We start from the raw sequence: 19,250 nt of genomic DNA on the forward strand, positions 1-19,250 counted from the left end.
CTGTGAGGTCTGCGCGCTAACCACTAGACCACCGTGCCGCCCCACCAGCTTGATTATATAACATTATATTTGGACATTTTGCCTCATCATTAGGAAGTCATATTAAATAGAGCCAGTATGTTAAGGTCATGTATTTCCATTTGCTGACCCGTCGAAGTGTTTTGTTTTGTGAATTGTCAGCCTTAGAGTTCAACCTCTCCATTGCATAGTATATTTGGAAGAAAGAAAAATCAAGAATATAAACTTTGGTGACCTGCAGGGATCTTCAACAGTGAATAAACAGCTTGCTGCTGCGTCACCAATATCTAATTCTGATGTGCAAGTGAAACCATAAATCAACAACATCCTGAAACGCCTTCTCTGCACTGAAATTCATCTTGGAATGGTGTGACACAAAATACAGGTATAAATGTATGCTGCACGGGGTGTGAGCGGGATACATTTTGTATTTAAATCATGGATATGATTTCCCTCAGGATCCACTTCACCCACCAATGCTATCCAAAGCAATGTAGGATTCAAACTCATGCTATGTAAACATTCATTCATTCATTTTCTACCGCTTATCCTCATGAGGGTCACGGGGGGTGCTGGAGCTTATTCCAGCTGTCTTGGGGCGAGAGGCAGGGTACACCCTGGACTGGTGGCCAGCCAATCCCAGGGCACATATAGACAAACAACCATTCACACTCACATTCATACCTATGGACAATTTGGAGTCGCCAATTAACCTAGCATGTTTTTGGAATGTGGGAGGAAACCGGAGAAAACCCACGCATGCACGGGGAGAACATGCAAACTCCACACAGAGATGGCTGAGAGTGGAATTGAACTGCGGTCTTGTGGCATTACAATGTTGTAATTTTATTTTAGTCGTTACATCGGGCACTCAAGCTCCTTGGCATCAGAGGGCTGCAAGAAAGAAGGGCCACCAAAAACATCAGCGAGGCGGCCGAAAAAGCCTCGAGGTGGCTGTGGATCAAGAGGAGAGACACATGGAGTAGCACGCTGCTTGGACACAAACCGGGGCCTGATCACCCCCGGTTGGGTCGCCTAGGTGAGGGTGTCTGAAGATCAAAGAACCGAAACACCCAATGACCCTAGGTCCTTCACTGAGGATGTGTCCAAGCCGCACCCTTGAGGTGTTTCATCAATCTTATAAAAAATAACATCATTTTAATAGCACAAAGTTGAAAAATTAAAGTCATTGTATTAAGAAAAAAACAACGAATACAGTTGTCATTTTTCGAGTATAACGTCAAAATAAAACGGGGATAAAGTCCTAATATCAAGACAAAAACATCAAAAAAGGTCTCTAATTTTACGAGAATTACGAGAACAAAAGTTGTAGTCTAACAACAAAAACAGTTGCAATTTTCTGAGAATAAAATTGTGAGACAAAATAATGTCGTTTTAAGTGCATATGGTGGTAATATTAAAGAACATGACTTTTATAAGTCATAATAATGTAAAAAACAAAAAAGTTGAGTTGGACGAATGGTTAACGAGCAGGCCTCACAGCTGGAAGACCTGAGTTCAGTTCCACCCTCGGCCAGCTCTGTAAAAGATAATCCACCACATTATTGTGCTGTACTGTCTGCCCTCCCTTGTGTAATGTGTACATTTACTTGTGTTTATCATATTTCTACAGACTATTTGTAAATATGCAAATATTGTTTTATGTTCTTTTTATTCCCTTTATCAGTTTTTTATTTTACAATATTTCATTCAAAATGCATTGCATTTTATTTATGAGTGTCATTATTAGCATTAGGGCAGTATGGCGTACCGAGTTGGTCTGTTGCCATCTCTGTGTACTGGTACTCTGGTTTCCTCCCACATTCCAAAAAACATGTGAGGTTAATTGGCGACTCCAAATTGTCCATAGGTATGAATGTGAGTGTGAATGGTTGTTTGTCTATATGTGCCCTGTTGGCTGGCCACCAGTCCAGGGTGTACCCCGCCTCTCGCCCGAAGACAGCTGGGATAGGCTCCAGCACCCCCTGCGACCCTACTTCTCCCTACTACTCCCAACCACTCTGCCATTTGCTAGATTCATCCAACACATCCTGCTGGTGTAAAAAGGGACTCGCTTTGTCAAATTTATTGATTATTTATTGCGGGTGTTTGCAAGGGGAAATGACCTTACACGGTGTTACACAAAGTGGCATTTTGAATGAGCCTGCAGTTGTTAAAAGTTAAATAAACAACTTTAAGTTATAGCAGAGGTACACTGACTTTTAAAGGGCACACAACAAACCACACATCATTGCTTGAAATGCTCCACTGTTGACATGCTCATTACCTCAAAACACACACACACACACACACACACACACACACAAAGTGTTAAAAATATCAAACATGTTGGTTGCTTTTACAGAGCTGCATTGCGTGAATAATCACCTCATTCAGGGCAAACTGCTCCCATCGATGACATTTTTAGATATGAGCTTTAATATTCTATATTGTACCTTCACCCATTCATCCATTGTCTGTACCTTTGTCCTCATTGGCGTCGAACTGGAGCCTATCTCAGTTGACTTTGTGCGACCGTGGACTAGTCACCAGCCAAGTACAGGGCACATGCTGTATAATGTATACTGTATGTAATGGTGGTTACTCTTTAAGGCGTCAGGGAGTGAGGTTTTTGCACCGCCGTACTAGCAGCCATTACATATAGACACACACTCGCATTCACAGGCTGCGGAAACAGGCTTGTATTGTAGGATTGTATTACTCTGAAGACCCAACATCACTTCCTGTCCCCTAGCAGGGACACATTGACAGCAACACACACGTATGAGTCTTATTCATGTCTTAAATGGCTTATTAACTTTTATTATGTCAACTATGTTGGGTAACACTAGTGTCAATGTGACTATAGGGATGCTATTTCATGTCTAAAGGGCTCTAATAATGCTAAAAAAACAGGTTTTCTATGCTCTAATTACAGTAATAGGCCATTTATAAATAAAAAATCCCAAAACTCCTTATGACGGTTCGGTCTGGAACCAATTAACCACTACAAACGAGCTATTGTCGTACAATGAAAATGTTATTCATTTTCACACCTGAAATAAAACAGCATCAAATCTAAACGTGTGATCAGAATGCAAAGTTTCCTAAACAAAGCAAACCAGTGAGGGGGATCAAGCAATTAAAAGTGAGTGTTTACTCATGGCTCAGCTGTTTCAAGGCTTCCATGCGGAGCAGAGTTAACCAAATAATAGACTTTGAAATGCTGCTAAATCTGCAACGACATGTATAACGCGTCATTTCATTCATGAGGCATGAAACTCAAATGTACCATTATTGAACTACCCAAGGGCAACACGGTGGAAATGTGGTAAGGCATGTCTGGGTTAGAATCTTGGCTAGGATCTCTGTGTGGCGTTTGCGTGTTTACAACCTGCAAGTTTGGTTAATTTGATGCTCTAGATGAGTGGGTCTTAATTGGTTTGTCTGCGGGACACACCATCACTATTTAATGAAAAATCGCGACCCAAATTAGGGAAAGTCAGCTCGACTAGCAAGCTCGACTAGCAAGCCTGCAGCTCACCCATCACTCAAAATGGATGAATGAGTGAACCACCCAAGAAATCAGTATTTGTTGGTTCATTTCTGTTGACCCATGCTGTTATGTCCAGACGTGCATCCCGTAAGCGCTCTGACCTTGAAGTTTATCATCATATGCACCTTCAAGTTTCATCTGGTCATGAGCCCTGACACCGGAGAGGGAAATGAGCCGTGGAAGAATTAGCGTGGCAGCTGTAAAGGTCAACAGAGTCACTATAAAGTAAAAGAGGACTCACGGGGAGACGGATGAGTGTTGGTGAGCAATCTGAGGCTTTGCTGGGACCAAAGTGAAAACTAATTCACTGTAACTCACTAAACATCTCATTTTCATGGCTGTTTGTACCTTTGAAACATTGCCTGTACAGTTAACAAAAGGTTGTATAACATTAGAAGTCATTATTTCTATAATAAATGTTTCCAAATTCAAACAAAGGTCTCCAGATGGCCTTTAGATTGCATTACAGGATGCAAGGAGAAGTTAAACACAATATACATAACCAAAAAAGGGATTGAGGACTAAACATGGGTTGTCATCTAGGGGTGCCAACTCAGTGCTAAATTAAAATGGGCGGTGATGGGATTAAAATGGGCTACGGCGAAGATAAAAAAAACAGGAAGTTTTAAAGGATTAACAAGGAAAACAAAGAGTTAAGCAGCAAAGAGATAACGCTGACACACTTTTTTGGCTTGAGGACAAAAAGGGCCGGCCCATATGAGAATGTTCCTGTGACTATTTCTGGTCATGTGATGGCGATGTGTTTGTGACGAGCCGGCGTTCTCAGATTTTCACTCTTGGGAAATCGTTTTCCTGAACGGATGATAAAATACCATGACCCAATAGATACAGGTGGCATAGATTAGGATTGTGCTGGGCCTGGTTGCATAACGTGTACGGCATTGTGGTTGTCATATACCATATGTAGCATTCCACTACAGCTTTTATCAACATTAGATCCCCTCAGACTTTGACTCGCCATTATTCTAGAACCGTCTCCGGAACTTTTCTGCTGCTCTACTGTCTAATTTCCAATTCCAGTTCTGCCCACCATAGTCCTGAAGCTGCCCGGTTGTCTCCAGATGGTCTTTATGTTGTCAGTGCCAACAATTTTTGGTTGCTTCCCTCTGCGGCCAAGAGAAACGTTGCCCTCGGGGCTGGCTTTGACAGGCTATGGTAAAAACATAAGCTCTTCCTCCAGCAACAACTGTCAAATCTGGACGGTTGCCAGCATTCCTGACACATCCCAGGTACCCGTTGACTCTTGACCTAGCTTAGCGTGGATACATCAGGGAGGGGAATTTGACTCCACTTCCTTGATCAACTTTAAGGCGACAGTACAGTATCCATTAATCATTCTTTTTCTGACAGGGTTAGAGGGGAACTGGACCATTTCCGAAGGTAGGGTCCACTCTGGACGGGTCACGAGTTGATCACATGACACATACAGACAAACAAGCATTCGTGGACAATTTGCAGGCATGTTTTTGAAACCGAACCTGCAGTAAAACCTCACAACCGCATTGAGGCAACTGATGGATGAAATGTTGGCTGCCTAACGTGCATTCCCTCCAATTACAGGACATTAGGGGTAACAACACAGACCCAAACGGACAGTGTGAAGAGTCAAAGTGTCATTCTTAGGGGGTTCTGGAAAGTTCAATTACATTTGTGTTGTGGTTCACCAACTTGACTGGCATCCATGCATCCAACACAGTTTCAGATCCTACTCTTTGGGTGTAATATTGCTTGCTGTCCCTAAATGTGGCCTGCAATTGACTGGCAGCTGGGATTGGCTCCAGCTTTGCGACCTTGAACATTCCTTTTTACTTGTTGTTTTATAAAAACATCCCCATCTTAAGATGGTCCTTTTTTTTGGATCACTTTCAGGACTGGTCATAAAAAATAAAGGTCTGCTGGAGCCCTGACATTGTATTAGATGTTGAGGTTATATGGTTTGAAAACCGCCTGCAGCGGGAACTTTATGCATGACATAACATGTCACTATCTCCACCAGATATGACAGACCATGTGACATTGGTGTCAAAATTGGGCTCTCCTTCTGCTTCACCTGATGATGTCCAAAAAGTCACCCTCAGCTCTGTTGTTCATTTGGGTTTGGATTTCTTCTTTTTTGAAATTCTCTAATTCATTTGTAAATAAATCATTCATTTCTTTACCCTTAGTCACCTCTTCCACACTCCAAGATACATCTTACTGTCGCTCCTTTCCCCTCCAGCCCCATCCTTTGAGGTCACACTGTATGAGATTGATCAGTCTCATTGATCCTTCAGCATCAACGCAGGCGTGCCTACCATTTCAAGTCAGAGCGTCCGTAATCATTAATTTAGATCAGGCCATTAACCAATCATTAATCTGGGTCGCTGTTTGAAATTCTGGGGCTCCTGATTAAGTCAAGGCTGACCTTTTTGACACGAGGGTTAGTGCTGGCGACATATTATCTGACTTTCTCATTTGGCAGCTTTATGATCTCATCGCCAGGCCACTGTCATGTTAATGACTTAGCAAAAATATCAGGCCGTTGTTTGCATTGTTTGTGTAATGGCGTTTTTACGAGTTTGCATGGTGTCTCCAAATTGTCCATAGGTATGAATGTGAGTGTGAATGGTTGTTTGTCTATATGTGTCCTGTGATTGGCTGGCGACCAGTCCAGGGTGTACCCCGCCTCTGACTCGAAGACAGCTGGGATAGGCTCCAGCATATCCCCTGATGTGGACAAACGGTGTAGAAAATGTTCTTGTTTTTTCTGTATTTATATACCAATGCCGGTGTTCGAGTGGTTAGCGTGCAGACCTCACAGCTAGGAGACCTGAGTTCAATTCCACCCTCGGCCATCATTGTGTGGAGTTTGCATAATTGGGGACTCCTCCCACATTCCAAAAACATGCTAGGTTAATTGGCGACTCCAAATTGAATGCATTTTTCTTGTAAACAAAAAATAAAAAAATTGTCCATAGGTATGAATGTGAGTGTGAATGGTTGTTTGTCTATATGTGCCCTGTGATTGGCTGCCCACCAGTCCAGCGTGTACCCCAAGACAGCTGCGATAGGCTCCAGCACCCCCCATGACCCTCGTGAGGATAAGCGGTAGAAAATGAATGAATGAATGAATGTATACCAACGCTTGGGAGCTGATTGGGGTTCAGACAAGGACGGACATCAGGGTTTAAGAGTTTATGGTCTAGGTTATGGCCGCAACAGGACATCGTCTACAGAGATGATTTATGACTTAATTAATTAATATGTTTTTGGAAAAAACGTGATCAAGTGAAGCTGCAAAACTCAAAACCCAAAGTGGTGATGAATTACTGTAAATCAAAGTGCAGCTAAGTGGCCCACAGTGTCGAGTTCAGGTATGGGCAGGCATACTGTACATTATGGATGACAGACACGGGTGCATTTTATAGATGACGAGGTCCCGAGGCCCATTGTTATGCCATTCAGCCCTCACCTCATGTTGCGCATCATAATGCACAGCATCATGTTGTAAGGATCCCTAGAAACCTGAAAGTTGAAAAGATCCCACTTCTTGCATTGCAAGCATACTGACAGGACATGTGACCCACTGAGCATTTACTGATTTCAGGCAAGACACTGACCGCTTTTTGGATGCCCCCCCCTATTATTATTACTATCATCATTATTCTTTTTCTGATTATTACTACTACTACTAGTAGTAGTAGTAGGCTAGTATTAGCCTGCTCATTGGCTTGCTTATTAGCCTACTTTGCCCTATTATATGAAATTTGTCAGAGATTTTTCTAGTAGGGGCTGCACGGCGGACGAGTGGTTAGCGCGCAGACCTCATAGCTTGGAGACCCGAGTTCAATCCCACCCTCGGCCATCTCTGTGTGGAGTTTGCATGTTCTCCCCGTGCATGTGTGGGTTTTCTCCAGGTACTCCGGTTTCCTTCCACATTCCAAAAACATGCTAGGTTAATTGGCGACTCCAAATTGAATGCATTTTTCTTGGAAACAAAAAATAAAAATCTATAAAAAAAAATTTTTAAATCAATAAAAAATATCAAATTATTTAGGCGGGCTTAAGAATATTTCAAGGGGGCTGAAACCTCCCTAAAATAGGCCTAATGACGCCATGGTGTGCATAGAAAAAGTTGTAAATATCTTAAGTTCATCTCATGAAAAATTGGAGCCAACAAAAAGTGTTGCGTTTGTATTTTATGGGGGGGGCATGATGGGGGGTAAAGCAAGTAGAGGGTTAAATCTTGCAAATACAGCCAACCCACTGCGCTCTTGTGCCGGCACCAGTGTCATACTTGTGTTGGACTCGAACCAGGCAACATGCACTGTGGAAAATTATCATTTGTTCATGTACATATTTTTAAATACCTGTTGAGGGTGCTGCTCCGTGGATGATAATTTTTCTTTTTCTTTCGACGCCACCGAGCCAAAAATGGGGTTTCCCTCTTTTTGGAATGTGTTTAATAATGCGCAGTGGACCCGTTGTGTCTTCTCCTCCTCCGGTGGAATATATGAATATGTCATCTGATCACACAACCTGTTCCAGGCTTGAATGATGTCCATCTTTTGAGATGAAAAACGGCACTTTGGGGGATATTTTCTTGCCTGTAAGCGGCTCCGGTCTGTTGTTAGAGTCTGCGAAGGAACGCACAAGTTTGTCCAAAACTGGACCAGGATCTGGACACAGAACCGGAGCTGGGTCCGGGGATGCAGCGGGTCTGAGCGGCTCACAAGGACCACACTCTGGGGGCCAAAGGAGGGGAGATGAGGATGAAGATGGGGCTGATGATGATGGTGAATGGCACCGGCTCTTCGCTGTGTTTACTTGTGTGCGCAATAGTCTTTCTCCCGCATGGCTCTTACTCGCACCCGCAGCCGTGTCAGGTTCTAAAACGGATCGGCCACACGGTTCGGGTCGGGGTTCTGCACGTGCAGCCTCGCTTGCTCCCGGACACCACCGGTCCGGATGTCTGGAATAACGCGGGGCGTCCAGCAGACACCAGAGATGGGCGAGTGCCGGTGGACAAACGGCTTCCAAAAAGTGTCGCTTCGGAGTTCGGCAGCCTCCGGAGCAGAGGTTCCGCTCACAGCCAGCGGGGTTCGAGCAGGGGCAAAATCAATGCAAGGCAAAGGGAAGAGAGCACGACGTGGGATACTCGTTTATTCTCACCCAGAGAATCCATCCTGCTCGCGTCGGAGGCTCTAAACCGAGCCGGGGTTCTTCCCTTCAATTTGTCCCTGGAGCTGGTCATGGCAGTTGGGTCGGGACTCGGCGAGCTCCCCGCCTTCTCCTTCTCCTCCCCGGGAAGCCCCGAGGACGAAGACCCGCTGTCTTTCGTGGAGAGCGTGTGTCACACCGTGGTCGTGCAGGGGGTGTCCGCCATGCTGTCGTTCCCACGGAACCGGGACGAGTTTGTTAAGTTGGAGTTCGTGTCTCAAGCGCTTCAGGTGCCGGTGGTCAGCGTTGTTCCGAGGGAGTTTAGGCGCCACAGTGAGGTAATAAAAGGTGTTGGTGTTTTGTTTTGTAACTATGTCTCCATCACATTTACACCACAAGGATAATACTTAAAAAAAACAGCAGTGCATCATACTGGGGAGAGGGGGGGCTGCATAAAATGTTGAACCATTCCATCAGGTCCTCACCACTTCAAGAGGAACTGAACTGTCCGTGGTTCTGAACCACACACACACATGTATCATGGGTTTCCTCTTCGCAGTTACACCAGCTTCACTTATCCTAGAAAGACTGAAAAGTCTCAGAAAACCTTGGCCCATTCACCCAGAAGATTATTTGAGAGTTCCTGATGTTAGTTTACAATCTCTGTGGCATTCAGTCCCAAAATGGGTTTCATGGGGTTGAGGTCAGAGCTCTCAGATTCTAATTCGTACTGTCTCTTGTATCAAACTCATCCAAGTTTGTCTTTATGTACCAGGGGACAGAAAAGCACCACCCCTGATTAATGTATTGATGTGGATGTGCTTGTATACACTCCTTATGGAGTACTGTATGTATAACCACACCACTTTCATGAAGCTATTCAGATGAAAACAGAAAATAAAAGCATACATGATAAAAATAGTAATTGTATAGAATTGACTGAATTAAATGTCTATAGGTTGTCATCAGACTTAAAAAATGATGTCATGCCATTAAAATACTTACTATCGCTCATTATTTAAGTCCTCCCAAAGAGGCAAACCTCTAGTGTGAAATATGGGGAATATTATCTCCCTACCAAGTGACTAATAAAGTCTTGCACATACGATTAGGTTATCTCTGCCTTATGGGGGAGTTGGGGAAAGACTGACTTTGAAACATCCTTCACTCTTGTATTAGAAGAGGGGGATAAGTACTATCATTTGCATTACACCAAGACTAGACTTCATGTCCAATGCATCGTGTGTAAATATGTAAACATGAGGTTTAGGACATTACACACACCATTACCATTTCCTAACTGAAGGCTTCTGGTGTGTGTGTGTTTGTGTCTGTTCCGCAAATTAGACAAGAAATGAAAAACTGGATGGATATACACTACCGCTCAAAAGTTTGGGATCACTTGGATTTTTTTTTGGCCAGATATGGCTTTTTCTTGGCAGACCTGCTATCAAGTCCAGCATCCTACTTATACGTACTCAAACTGACCCTGGTGTTTGACGGGTACCATTCCGTGCAGCTGCCAAGTGACGACCAGTGAGGGGTCTTTGTCTTAAACTACACACTCTCAGATATTTGTCTTCTTGCACAGTTGTGCATCGTTTTTCTGTCTTTGTTAGACCCAGTCTGTGCTGCTCTCTGAAGACATCATGGTAAGACATTTTTTTAGATGGGTCTTCTAATAATCTATTAGCCTTATAAAATGATGAAATTGGATAAGCAGCCATACCAGGAGATTGATGCAGAGGACTGACAGTTGTTGATATTTGGCCTCTATGCAAAAATGTAGATCATTCTTTGAAAATAATCTGATAAATTGTAATTGTTTGTGAAATTGATAAGACATTTTGTGAAATAGAAAAAAATTGTTTGTGAAATGCATGTTTTTCTTTGGAAAACAAAGAAATTGGCAAGTGATCCCAAACCTTTGAGCAGTAGTGTATGATCAGACGGTTGGTCAGTGAATTGATGTATGAAAGGATGGAGAGGTGGTGAATAGATGAATGATGGATGGGCACTGGATGGACGGATAGTGTACGTGCAGAGTGGGTGAATACAATGATAGATGGTAGGATTGATGACTTGAAGCACACAGAATAGGTGAATGGTGGTTTAATGCCCGGGGCTAGGTTTTGGTTGGCTAGTGGCGCAATATAGAAAGATGGGTAGAAGGACATTTGATGATACGGTAAACAGATGAATTGACTGATCCAGTTCAGAGACCGTTAATATGCTTGATATGTAAAATGCTGGACTGAGAAAAACAACTTGTGAAGTCAGTGAATAGCTAACAGAAGGACAATAGCTAAGGCTAAGCAACGTCCTAACCAAAAACCATGTCAGCCCTAAAAAGGCCTTAAAGATAGAACTAATACTGACTGTGACTACATTGGACAAGGAATACTCAGTGAACTGCACAAAGCAAGGAACAAACAGCAAAACGACTCAGCAGGAAATCCAATAGATAACTGAGGCTATATTCTCGGTAATACACATGACTTAAGGTCACACTAATTACCGTATTTTCTGTATAAGTATAAGTCGCACAAGGCCAAAAATGCATAATTTGGTAAGAAAAAAAAAAAAAAAAAAACATACATAAGTCGCACTGGAGTAGAAGTTGCATGTTTTGTGGGTAATTTATTTTACAAACTACTTGACCAAAACCGACATTACATCCTCTTGGAAGGCAAGTTCTAACAATAAAATAAAATAAAATAAAAGACTAGAGAACAGGCTGAATAGGTGTAAGATATGCTAACACAATGGTTATTTAGCTACACCAAAAATAAACATGAACAGAAAAGGTGTCCAGTGTTTATGTAACATAAACAGTTTTTTCATTTATAATTCGCTCTGGAGTATAAGTCGCAGGAACAGCCAACCTATGAAAAAAAGTGCGACTTATTGTCACACAAGTAACAGGTAAGACTCCTTGAGAAGGAAACACAAACAAAACCAGGAGCTAGAATAAGAAGTATTAAAATAAATAGCCGGGAACAATAATAATAAAATGAAAATGTGACTTTACAAACCCTCATTAACTTGAGGATTAAAAGGGAACCAATCAGGTCAGGCTTGTGTTTGTAGGATTGAGTTGTGTGTGTGTGTGTGTGTGTGTGTGTGTGTGTGGAGACTTGAGAGGAAAGGAAATAAATCCAGGGAAAAGTAGCTGGCACACAACATCTGGGTCAGACGGAAAGCCAGTCAGACATCAATTCTTTTGAGCTGTCAATATATCCGAAAATGACAGAGAGCCAGCTGACTCATAACTTTGAATAATGGTGGCCGGGTGGCATTCAAATTCAAAGGTTGATATGAAGCCAAACAACCGAGCCACGATTCTATATTATGCAATTGAGAAAGGATCAAGTGAGAGTAAAAAATAAACATGGAATGTTGTGATAGAAAGACACCAGTCTTAATCAATATTGACATGTTCAGCAACTAATCAGCAGATACGGAGACGATCAATCCAAATAATTCATAGCTTGATTTGCTGGCATCGGGTAACGACATTTTCTGCAGCGTGGTAAAACAGGCGGTGTTCCTCTCACGTCACTTCACGGCAGACGGATGTGTTGTGTGGAAACGGGTGGAAGAAAGCTCAGTGGCAACGCAGTGGGCATTTCTAGCTGAATCTCCAAATTAATATTTCTCTAAGAGGGCAGGTAGCTGCACTGAGGAGCCATCTTTTTTCCCCTGATTATATTCATGACATCAGCAGATTAATGCATGAGCAGAGAATATGTCGTCAAATCACCACATATTCTCTGACGTGGTCTAGTAGGTCCTGATATTTGTATCTTTATTCCAGTTAACTGTGCAGTCATCCGTTTCATACACACAGGAATGATTACACGCTTATGGAGTCACTAATGTGATTACAGCCTTTGGCATGGCAGCTCTGTGCTTTCCAGGTTGTCTCGAGTCGGTGAACTCTACATTAGCGTGGATCGGAATACAGTTGTCCCTCGTTTATAGCGCTTAGCTATCATCACCTTTAAACTCATATTGGAGGCTACTGGATTTCTGAAGTACTTTACACATAACAATCCACTGAGCTAACTAGTTAGCTTCCAATTCATTTATTCTAAATGTGAGAATGGGCTTGGATTGGGAAGGAAGAGAAAGTAAGAAGCTAAAAATGTACCACTTCCACACAGAATGAGAGGGCAACTTTTTTTTCACTTTGTCATGTCGGACTCTGTGTCCATGGCTGTATGTTAAGTAAGGCGATGTCTTTGACTAATAGGCTTTATTCAACTATGAATTAGCGAGGATCCTCATTAGAGTTGCAGAAGTATGCTGGAGCCTATCCCAGCTGTCCTTCGGTGAGAGGCGGGGTACACCCTGGCTGGTTCAGTGAGAATGTATGAATTAATATTAATTGTGATATATTGAGGTACGACTGTACTATATATTTCATATACAGTATATTTATTTGGAAATACAAATTGATAAATTAAACACCAATCCAAGATATTTACTGTACATCCATTAAATATACGTATATAAAAGAGCAAGTGTAAACAAAATATTGGGAAATATGCATCTGATAGATTACTATATATTTCTCAGCTGTGACAATGTTTTTTTTCCAATACAAAGACTGGAGATCTGTTTATTTCCCTTTTCAGTGTTGTGTTTATAAGCATGTGTGTGATGAGCAGCACGGCTGACACAACCAACTGGCGCCCTTGCACAATGTGCCAAATCGTCACTGGCTATGCTAAACAGCTTATTCATCTGTTGCTATGATGTCTTCTTTGGTGTTGTGGATGATGGGGCTCTTACGAGCAACAACAACACATTGTGGGAATTTTAGCATTTATGTTATTGATCTAACACATGGCATTGTGTGAAACGATGAAAAAAGCGACAACAGCCTGGCAACTGATTTTCATGCTGCTGTGGGATGGCCTTGACTTCTCCACAGAAAGTCTGGGTCTGCTCTCTGATAAATACCACTTGGTTTCAAAAGGCGTGGTAAAACGGCCCCTTTGTGGTGTCACAGAGGGGCGGACTTCCTTATATGGTTCATTGTTAGGAAGCACTTTGTGGGCATGCCTGGAGGTGGGCTGTGGGTGGAATAAATTAAAACAGACCGTTTTGGCAAGAAGCACAAATCCAAGGAAATACAGCGAGAATAATAAAATCATATAAAAAGTTTTCATTCATTCATTTTCTATCGTTTATCCTCACGAGGGTCATGGGGGTGCTGGAGCCTATCCCAGCTGTCAGGTGTACCAGCTGGTACACCCTGGACTGGTGGCCAGCCAATCACAGGGCACATATAGACAAACAACCATTCACACTCACATTCATACCTATGGACAATTTGGAGTCGCCAATTAACCTAGCATGTTTTGGGAATGTGGGAGAAAACCCACTCATGCATGGGGAGAACATGGCTGAGGGTGGAATTGAACTCGGGTCTCCTAGCTGTGGGCCTGCATGCTAACCACTCGACTCCCGTGAAGCCCTAAAAAGTTTTCTGTGCGGGTTATTGTGTGTAGCTGCTCTATAGGAGCCCACAGCTCAATACAAAGGGTCGTAAAATTGAGCATAATAGGTCCCCTTTAAGTGACATGGGCCAGCACTTCTTATTCTGAAGGCTCTGGGCGGATGACATCAACATGGCAACACATAGAAGCTGATTGGACATTAGTACAATTTATACAATTTCATGGATCAAATATTATTAAGGCTGCACGGCGGACGAGTGGTTAGCGTGCAGGCCACACAGCTAGGAGACCCGAGTTAGGTTGTACCCTCGGCCATCTCTGTGTGGCATTTGCATGTTCTCCCCGTGCATGCGTGGGTTTTCTCCGGGTACTCCGGTTTTCCTCCCACATTCCAAAAACATGCTAGGTTAATTGGCCACTCCAAATTGTCCATAGGTATGAATGTGAGTGTGAATGGTTGTTTGTCTATATGTGCCCTGTGATTGGCTGGCGACCAGTCCAGGGTGAACCCTGCCTCTCGCCAAAAGACAGCTGGGATAGGCTCCAGCACCCCCATGACCCTTGTGAAGATAAGCGATAGAAAATGAATGAATGAATGAATATTATTAATACATTTTTGTCATGAATGTAGGTCAGTGCTTGTGAGTGTTTAGGCCAGCAGAGAAGGCTTTGCTGGCCCTGACGACATGCTTTGTTTTCTCAGTGTTTGAGATGCCGCCCCACACGTCGACACCATCTCCACTCGTCGCAACAATCGTCATTATATTCCCATTGTCTTCTTCACATTCTGACCCCTACGATCCAACGTCTGCAAGCAACATCTGGACATATTGCTGAACAGAATGTTCTTCCACGTTTGTGTTTCATTGCAGACGTTACTGGAAGCTCCAAACAATAGTCAATAGCAACAGCAGAATAAGCTGTTTGGCGCAGCCTGTGAAGATTTGGCACATTTTAGCCACAGCAGACATATTCAGTTGTGCTGCACATCCCCGTGCAAATGGGAGTTTAATCGGAAAATAAACAGTATTTTTGGCCAAGAAGCATTGAAAATAATCTCCTCAACACACATTGCGATGATGACCATGGTTTCAGACGTATTTAGTATAAAGTGAGTGATAATTTAGTACTTTGTTTTTATGATTTGCCATAAATACATGGAGTGTAACTTGTGATGTGAATAATGATATTCATAGGAGCAGGTAAGTGGAGGTTGAAATCCATTCTTTTCACCACCGTGTCTGGTCTCAAAGAACAAATTGAATGTCGAGGGAGAAAGTAATTCCAATGCTCAATTCGTAAGCCATTTTTTATTTCCTCCTCCACTTCACCCCATCTGTTTTGGAAGCCCCATCTTCCACCCATCTTCCATCGTCCATACTGTAACGTCCCCCGTTTTACCATCCTATATTGCCTTCATCGACTGTAATTCAGTGTCATTTCTCCCCCAATATGTTTTTTCTCATCTCCTTGCCCCCTCGGAAATCCAAATGACCCCTTTGAACGTTTTATCTGCCTCATTACCATTTGTTTATCACTGCCATCGCCCTAATGTTACCATTTGCATTCATCACATCCAACCCTTATCTTTCCATCAATGTTCTTAATCCCGTAAAACTCACCTTTACCTCACCTGCCCCTCGCTGTTTGTATATCTTTTCCCTCCTCTTGCTAATTTATCTAAAAAGCGCACCCTTTCTTTTTCAACAGAATGCTCTTCATTTCCAAATGGCCATGCGGACGGTGGAGGCACCAGCGTCCCGTCTTCTCTACTCTTTGTTGATGATGAACGGATGGTGGGACATAAGTGTCCTTCTCTGCCAGGAATGGGACATAAGTGAATTTCTTTTCCTCATCAAGAATAACACCCGCTTCCACCTGGGTGCTCTCGTCAACCTGACAGCATCAACCTCAGCACTGCCTTCGTCGTCTTTACCAAACACAGGAGGAACGTTAACGTCGTCATCATTTTTCCACCATTTATCCTCATCTTCCGATTCAACCTCCTCCACTAAAATGGACCAGCAGCAGGCTCTCATGCGGCAGTTGGAGGCCCTGAGAGAACCTTCATCCACAATAGGAGTGGTGACGTTCGGGTGTGAGATTCGGGAGGTGCGGCGCTTGTGGACGCTGGTCACTCGGATGACTTTACCGGAATTCCACTGGATCTTGGGGGACAGCCAGAATGTGGCTGAGTTGAGAACAGAGGGGTTACCCCTTGGGCTGCTGGCTCACGGGGTCATGGCGTCTCCTTCCTTGGATCACTACGTCCATGACTCGTTGGAGCTGGTGGCACGGGCTGTGGGGAACGCAGCCCGAGAGAATCCAGGCCTGGCGCTTATTCCTGGAACTACCAATTGTATGGATATACAGCAGAGCAATGGAAGCTCAGGGGGATACTTGGCAAGGTAAGGAATTCCATCCATCCACATTGGGTTACTGCTTTGTTTACTCTGAAACATCAATGTGACGCTTCAGTCATGTCAGACAAGAATGGTTTCGCTCTTTTGTCGTTGGGATCCATTGGAGTAACGATGGCCGTTGAGTGTGATCCCCTTTGTTAACATTCCATTCAGATGGAATGATGGTCATGGACCCACCTGAAACCAAGATGCATGCGCTTGTTTTGTTCTTAGAGGCGAAGGGATGGAATCTTTTAGGAAGGAATGAAACTGACAGCATTTTTGGTGTGGCAGACCTCCCCGCCCATGTTCAGGGATGACTTCTCAACCTTAACATCTCTCACTGAATCATGTGAAAATGTCTTACTTATTGTCTTACTTACACTGCCGCTCAAAAGTTTGGGATCACTTGCAAATTTCTTGTCATGTTCATGCATTTCACAAACAATTTTTTCCATTTCACAAATTTTTTTTATCAGTTTTACAAACAATTAAAATTAATCAGATGATTTTCAAAGAACGATCTACATTTTTACATAGAGGCCAAATATCAACAACTGTCAGTCCTCTGTATCAATCTCCTGGTATGGCTGCGAATCCAAGTTCATCATTTTATGAGGCTAATAGATTATTAGAAAACCCATCTAAAAAAATCTCTTACCATGCTGTTAACTACTCCCTTCAGAGAGCAGCACAAACTGGGTCTAACAAGGACAGAAAAACGATGCACAACTGTGCAAGAAGACAAATATCTGAGAGTGTGTAGTTTAAGACAAAGACGCCTCACAGGTCGTCATCTGGAAGCTGTACTAAATAGTACCCGTTAAACACCATGGTCAGTATCAACAGTGAAGCGGCGACTTCAGGATGCTGGACTTCATGGCATGACTGCCAAGAAAAAGCCATATCTCAGACTGGCCAAAAAACTTACCAAGTGATCCCAAACATTTGAGCGGTCGTGTATATGAACAGAAAATTCTCACCAGAAAGAACAGATACCCCAGTTCTAAACTGGGCTAGTTGTTTAGTCAATGGTGACAATCACAATTTAAGTACCATTGATTGAACCCCCTGCTGTCGTTATCTTAGCTATTTTGCTTAACTAATTAGACTGGAGCACATTGCACTAAATCGCAGTATTTAGTGCCTGTCGGGGACATACTGTGGGCACACTAGGGCTGTTAAGACCTTTTTAAAAGCTCACTTTTGTTGAAGAAGACCCCGGTGAGTGCCAAGAGTACCCATTACACTCAGGGACAAGAGCTCTTCAATGGAGCCAAAAAAAGCCCGATACATTAGCTTTAGCTGTCACGGTGTCTGGTTTTAAAGCCAAGTGGAAGCAAATGCAGCAGCAACAAACTCGACTCTGCTGAGCTTGTTCCTGGGCAATGTTTCCATACTGATGTCTTGGTGGCTGTCACTCAATCGGGGCCAATTGCAAGTCTGCTCGGACCGTCTTCATTGGATCAATTTCTGGTCTGAATGTTCTGGTCCATCAACCAACCCAAATGTAACATGTAGTCACTTCAGTCGCTAGCTTTGGCTTTCCGTCACAGGCAATTAAACGGTACAACGTTAAACATAAAACATAACAATAAACAATAAACAATAAACAAACAAAACATAATTACACAGAATTTGATCAGCTTTAGCGTTTCCGTACTTGGCAGAGGTCGTCAGATGTTAATGGGTACATTTTAAATTGCTGGAAACGTGATTGGTCAAACAGGTCGAGGTGATGGCGAAACTAGTAATGGCACAGAAAAATGGTTGAACGCTTGGAACCATTAATCGAACTGAAGGAAGGTCAGGCCAAAGTCAATGAAAAGAGAGTGCAGAAGTACACATGGAACATTGTGGCAATGTGCTGATATACTCGTTGAATGATGATGTTTTTCTCACCATCTTCAAAGGCTCGTTCATTTCCACAGTCAAAGTACAGTAACTGCAGAAATATATTAAATCAGGCTTGTAATCTCCACCACTCCACTTGAAATCACTTTGATGAGAGGGTGAGTGTGATCACAAGCGTCTGCATTACAATAACCGTGTACCTTCCCTGCTGCGATTCCGCTTAAAACAACTGAATCAGCAGAGTGATCATCTCATGGAAGGAAGGTTGTAGTAAAATCACTCTGCTTGTACAAGCCTATGAATTATTGATTGCTCTCTGGATGATTTACATATCATTAGACAAAGAACAGGCAAACTCGAGAACTGTCCTCAATGACACCTGAGGACTTAATGTTGGAGTCAGAGCTCAGTTTAAACGGGAACAAAACGGGGATTTAGGTTGTAAGGGAATGAGCCAAACCGGAGTCCGGAGGCATGGTAGTTTGCTGAGACGTTGTTTATAGCCTGCACCTCAGCCTTATTTTCAATATTAATACAAACTTTTATCCTTACATTAAACATTTTTGCTCTTTCTTTATTTTTAAATTTATTTTTAAATTTTTTCATAGTATTATTAATTTTAAAATTATTATTAATTTTACTTTTTAAAAAATGGTTTGTTTCCCATATTTCACATTTTTTCCTTTTAAAGCTTTCAATTTCGATACTGCTTATCCTCACGAGGGCCGCGGGGGTGCTGGCGTGATTGCTGGACTGGTGGCCAGCCAATCACAGGGCACATATAGACAAACA

At 42.8% G+C, this 19,250-nt stretch overlaps 1 protein-coding gene across 1 annotated transcript in view; it reads left to right on the forward strand.

Moving 5' to 3' along the window:
• Nucleotides 1-7,876: 7,876 nt before the first annotated feature.
• grin3a (glutamate receptor, ionotropic, N-methyl-D-aspartate 3A) overlaps nt 7,877-19,250 on the forward strand; it is a 38,723-nt gene continuing 27,349 nt past the window's right edge. Inside the window, exons 1-2 of the mRNA XM_058064553.1 lie at nt 7,877-9,072; nt 15,913-16,610. Coding sequence (XP_057920536.1) covers nt 8,341-9,072; nt 15,913-16,610 — 1,430 coding nt within the window. The 5' untranslated portion in view covers nt 7,877-8,340. The remainder of the gene's footprint in view (nt 9,073-15,912; nt 16,611-19,250) is intronic.

The sequence above is a fragment of the Doryrhamphus excisus genome, chromosome 2 (assembly GCF_030265055.1).
Source record: "Doryrhamphus excisus isolate RoL2022-K1 chromosome 2, RoL_Dexc_1.0, whole genome shotgun sequence".
NCBI classification, from domain to species: domain Eukaryota; kingdom Metazoa; phylum Chordata; class Actinopteri; order Syngnathiformes; family Syngnathidae; genus Doryrhamphus; species Doryrhamphus excisus.